General features: G+C 43.7%; 1 protein-coding gene across 1 annotated transcript in view; it reads right to left on the bottom strand.

Moving 5' to 3' along the window:
• Positions 1 to 2444, bottom strand: part of JPH1 (junctophilin 1) — a 96819-nt gene extending 94375 nt beyond the window's left edge. The window contains exon 1 of the mRNA XM_054985329.1: positions 1860 to 2444. Within this exon, the coding sequence (XP_054841304.1) occupies positions 1860 to 2238 (379 nt within the window). The 5' untranslated portion in view covers positions 2239 to 2444. The remainder of the gene's footprint in view (positions 1 to 1859) is intronic.
• Positions 2445 to 6000: the final 3556 nt, after the last annotated feature.

A 6000-nucleotide genomic window follows, 5' to 3' on the forward strand; every position in this document is an offset into this window, starting at 1 on the left:
TACAGTATGTCAGTGAAACTGTTTAACTGGACAAGATGTACTACTAATTGCCTTGAATGAACTGCTGCAGGATACCTCTCATGCTTACTTTGATGCCAGAAGAAACTCAAAGATTAGTGTCTAATATATTCATCTTGACACTTTAAGAAACAGGGTCAAGCATATGCTTGGGCCAAAATGAATATTTCAAATAGTTATTCTAAAAATATAGATTTATTACTATTACCAACACAACCATGTGTGTGATTCTTAAAACTCAGGATTTTTCAACCTTTTGGTGAAACATAAGTAAAGTTAAGAATTATTTAGATTTCTGAACTCATTTGACCACTGCTAGGCTGTCTACATGTGCTAAGATTTAAAAGAATGTACAAATTTTTGATTAGGTTGTTTAGAAAACATTATTTCTGCCATAAACATACCATAAAGTGAACTATTCTAATATAATTGCAGTACAAACATCTCACCACTTGGTATTCAATACTTGGAAGGTCGATCCATCCATTAACTTGTAATGGCAACTGATGGGTGGTTCAATCACCACTTGGTACTGGAAACAAGCTATCTCAAGAGGAAAAGATTGCACCTTCAGATAATTTGGTCATCTCTATGTTTTTGCAAGTTATAGTGAAGTCAGTGAGATTTCCCAAATACTGCATATATGAACATGGTATGAACATGGGTGTTGATACTGTAATTCACACAGTGATGATTTCACCAAAGAAAAGTTTCAAATTCCAATAATCCTTTGCTCCATAAAGGTAAACTGACAAAAATATCAATGATTTTGAAAATACTGAACCTTTACAATTAACTTTGAAAATGACTTTGGGCTCATTGCCTGATGGAGTAAATCAAAAGCTAGCTTTAGTCTGTTTTCAAAAGACTCCTCCTAAGAAGCTATGTATCTCAGAAATGCTGAGCTGGAAGGAAAGGCTTGAAGATCCCCTAGGCCACCTTCTAAATTTAAACTGGACCATCCATACTCAAACAATTATCATAGTTCAACCCTGATCACTTAATGTAAAGGTTGTCCAAGCGGGTAAGAGGGAGGGGCCAAGAGTGCAAACTCAATATGTCATTATAAAGATTACATCCCCTTTATTGACATTTTTAATTACTGTCATGTGTTCAGGTGGTAAAATGATAGCAGTTTAACACCTTAATACCTGCTTACAGGAAAAGCGGGGATTCTAATTGCTTTAAGGAATGAACCAACTCCCTCAGCTCTCCAGAGTTAACGCCTAGGAGCAAATGATCTTATGCATGTGCCACAGAACACTTGGGCAAGAAAAAAACAACAAAGCTGTTAAAGCTGCCCATCAACTCCATCGCCTTTTGTTTCAATCCCAGAAGTGGAAGAGTAACAGCAAGAGTATCAGCAGCAGCACCCCTTTGCTTGCAGGTTCAAATAGATAGCAACTGGGCCCATGGCTATTTGAAGGAGGGAGGAGAGGGGGTAGAAGGGTTGCTCTATTTATGAAGGAAGAAAGATCGCCCCCTCGAGCAATCTTTGTCGACAGAGAAAGAGGAGCTGTTGTAAGTTGCTTCGAGCGTTGTAAAAAGGCGGCTAGTATATTTAATAATCAGAGGGCGGGACGCAGATGCTCAAAGGCTGAGTGGACATGAGTATCATCCCCCTTGCATTTCACAAACTGGATGCATGTGTCTGGGTGCGTCAAGACTGAACAGATTTGGGAGGAAAGGGCAGATGCAACGCAACTCAAAGCGGCTCCGTACTCTCTTCCTACATTTGCACCTGCACGTGTGTATCACCACTCCGCTCCCCAGGTCCACTTGTGCGCCGACCCCGGGTGCCCCCCAACGGCCACTCCTCGGCTCCTCCCCTCCTGGCTCACCTCCGTCCCCGTAAGTCTCGACGCCGTAGCCGTCCTGCAGCCCGTTGCTCCAGGTGCCCTCGTAGCGAGCAGGGGTGGTGAGGCTCTGGCGCACGCCGTAACGGCCCTTGAAGCCGTGCGACCACTCGCCCCGGTACATCCACTTGCCCTTCGTCTCCACGCCCAGCCCATGGCGCTTGCCCTGCGCCCAGTAGCCGTGGTAGGTGTTGCCGCTGGGCCAGGTGTAGGTGCCCACCACCTCAAAGCCATGCGCCCACGAGCCCGCGTACTCGCCCTGCCCTTTGGGCCCGGTGCAAATGCCGTGCCCGTGGGCTTTGCCGTCCTCCCAGCCGCCGCAGTAGGTGCCGCCATCGTCGAAGTCGAACCTGCCGCCCGTCATTCAGGGGAAGCGGGGCACTCCCGGGCCGAGCTCGGCTCCTCCGCCGCCTCTGGCTTCTGCTGCTCTGGCTCTGGGCGCTGCGCTGCGCTCCCCGCCAAGGCGCCCGAGACAAATGCCAAGGCTCGGTCCCAAGCACCGATGCTCGGCTCACCGCTGGCGCCCGCCCCCAACGCCGTGCCGCCCCACCCCTCCTCCGTCTCCTCCTTCCACACCCAAGCCCGGTTGCCGGCCGCCTCACGACCCGGGGAAAGGAGAGGAAATGGAGGAGAGGGGGCGAGGCGAGGCGGAGCCCGCGAGGGCAGGTGCCTCCGGGGTGCGCGCGAGGCTACTCGTTCCAGGAAGTCTGAGGGGAGAGGCGCGCGGGCGCGAGTGGCTGCGCGGGGCCTGCCCCCTCACCCCGTGGAGTATGTTGTCCCGCCTCAGTTTGTACGGAGGAGCGGGCGGTGTAGCTTGTGTGGGGTGACAAAGTGTGCTCGTGCAGAGCTCACGACAAGAAAGTTGGGCGTTCAGACTTGCCTTGTAATGTTAGCCCAGACACATGTATAATAATAACAACATGGCGTTGCGTGTGACCATGGGCACAGGGTGCTGTTCGTTCATGGTTGTCGCCCGATACCTGGCAGACGCATCTAGTTTTAGATACCCCAGAGCTACTTCCAGGGGCCTGGTCTATATCAGAAGCAGAATGAGATGGAAGAATGGCTTCTTTTACTTCACACAGTAGATGCAATTTTTAAATAAGTTGCCAACCAGCGAGGGGGAAAGGGTAGTTGAAGCATTTCATGGCATGAACCTAAATGACATTACCAGATAACTGCTGCAGAGCAAGCTAGTATTAAAAGGTACAGTTAGAGGGACTAGTTTAAAAGCCTACAACTTTGTAGCCTGAGTGCATGCAAGTTGAAAACAAGCTCAGCTGGAAGCCAGCCAAATTAACAGTGCTAGTTTACTACTTGCAGGGAGTTCCCTTTTTAAAAAAAATCTGAAGTGATACTATTCTACCATTTTATTTTACTCCATGTGTACATGAAGGCTATCCCTCTGTTCCATGGTTAGAATTGCCACATTTTTCCTGACAAAGCTCCAGGCCTTTAATGGCTACATGACAGCCAAGAATTTGTTAGATGACACTTCCTTTAGTATGGAGAGAGAGATATATATATATATCTCTCTCTATATATATAGGGATATATATATATATATCCCTATATATAGGGAGATATATATATATATCTCCCTATATATATATAGGGATGAGGTATACCTGTAGGTTGTTTTAATAACCATATAACCCATCCCCATAGATGGTAATACTATTTGCAAGGTTTATCTCAAGCAAACACTGCTGTTAGTATTGTTCTGCTACAAAATTTAAATATTTAATCGAGCCCCTATCCTGATGTCCCTATCTTCCAAAAGTATGGTGAGTGACTATGAAAGATTTTTCCCATGGTGGCACTCTATTTATGGCACTCCCTTGCAGTGGAGTTTCACTTGGCACCTTGCTGTACTAATTTTGGGTTTAAAAGGCCAAACATTCCTTTTCACCCAGGTGAAACAGGTATAATTACGATATTTTTGTGAGTTTCTACATGTTCATATGGCAGCTGGTTAGGATTTTTAATTACTTTTATTTAACCTTTTATTGTGCTGATTGTGACTTCCCATATCATGAGGGTTGACAGTGTGGGATAGTTTTCATTTATTTTAAGAAACTGGTCAGAGCTTTTATGCAAAAAGGACTCAGGGTGCCAAAACTGCATCAGATTTAAATTTACACAGATTCTCAACAAATATTACAGTACATAGCAAGAAAGTCCTGCTGAACATTCAAAATGAAATCTGCAGTAAGAAGGTATATTAAAAAGGACAGAAAACTGACTGCTGGAACAGCTGCTGAAAACAATAGAAATAAAGATGCTGTCCTGAGAAACAATGAGAAAAAGCCCTCTTCAACTTTGCGATACTTCCTTCCAAGTAAATACGTAAGGTTGGGCTGTGAGCAGTGTTATGGCAGTCAGAGCTAATGCAGCAATAGCAGAGGAAGGGAGATTAGCTTGAGAACAATAGAAAAGGTACAATAGAGGCAGTGGGATACTAAAAAGGAAGAGGGGAGATACATTTGACAGGCAAAGGAAGCAAAAAAACTGAAAGAAAAACTACAGGAAGGGGGCCTGGAGAAACAATGGGATGACATGCAGGTTGTCATGGGAACAAAAGGCTTGAGTGTTCAGTGGGATGGCAGTGTCACCAGCTAAAATGACAATCCTGTAAGAAGGATGACAGTCAAATATTAAAATGATAGCAGCATAACAGTAGAATTACAACTGAATCAAAATGTATATTGTAGAATGACTGTGAAAGGAGGCGTAGTTCATGATTTGCTGGTAGTGTGAGCTATGAATGAATTAGGAGGCTTTAGGCAAGCCAGGATTTTCTCTGTTTAGTATAATGATGACAATTTACCTTTTGAAATAAAGAATGGGAAATCTTTGAATGTCTGAAATGCACTATTAAAATATTGGTGTTTGTTGTTGTGGGAATAATAATAGCATACTTTGTAAACAGCTCTGAGTGGGCGATAAATTGTCCTGAAGGGCGGTATATAAATCGAATGTTGTTGTTGTTGGGATGTTTTATGAAAAGAAATCACGAAACCTGAAACACTTAGCATAGGGTTGTTATTACATTCATTATGTCATCATGTTTATAACGTATCAATCCATTATTTAAAAACTAGTTTCTTGTGTTGTACAGAAAGATAATCCTCAGCATCGACAATTGACTTTATAACTGGTTACATAAAAAGCCTGCGTAATGTAGGGCTAGAATCCTGGCCTAGGATGGACGAGATCTGTGTTTAAATCCCCTCTCAGCCATGATGCTCACTGGATGACCCTGGGTCTACTCAGTTTAACCTACTTCAGGAGATATGATAAAATGGCCTGCCCTGAACTTCCAGGAGGAAGTGTGGGATAGAATGTTATAGACATGAGACAGAAGTGTATTATTAGTTTTACAGGCAATGATAGATTTTTTTGTTAGATTATATAGAAGATGAAGCTATCACAGGCTCTTTAGGATATATGGCTCTTTAGGATATAGGGAAAAATATATCCAAAAGAATCCTGCATAGAACAAGCACTTGTAGCCCTGATCTCTGTGTTTAATCATCTATCTTAGTTCAACTGGACTTAATTTCTAGGAAATGTGTATCATTTATTGCTTATTACTACATTAGGAAATGTGTTTACAATTGCAGACTTACATGTGCTGGACATTGTTACAGCATTTAATTGTTGATGTATTCTTAATTTACCATAAGAACAACAATTTTAGAGGTTTTACACAGTAAGTCATGCTTGTATGCCACTTTGGCTCTTATCACAGCTTGCATTCGTGTAGCTGAAGTCAACCTGAAACACTGGCTGCAAGAATGGTGCTATCTATAACACATATTTCATAAAGTTACATGGATTGTATTAGGACCTAGCTGCATGCTGTGTTTTCCTGGCATCCTCCTTTGTTTATGCAACTTGTGTAGCATGTTACATTCTGGAAACTTAATTTCCAGGCATATGTCATGGACTGAGACCATGGTACACAGGAAAAGGGGACTGAAACTTCTCCCTGTGCCATTTTCCCACTCTGAAGCTGTCCCATGTGTTCTGATGAATTGTACATAATCTTCCCCAAGGGGCAAATAGCAGCTCACCAGGGGCACCTTCAGACTTATACCACTCTTCCTGTGCGCCGTTAGGC

This window comes from Eublepharis macularius, chromosome 7, assembly GCF_028583425.1.
Source record: "Eublepharis macularius isolate TG4126 chromosome 7, MPM_Emac_v1.0, whole genome shotgun sequence".
NCBI classification, from domain to species: domain Eukaryota; kingdom Metazoa; phylum Chordata; class Lepidosauria; order Squamata; family Eublepharidae; genus Eublepharis; species Eublepharis macularius.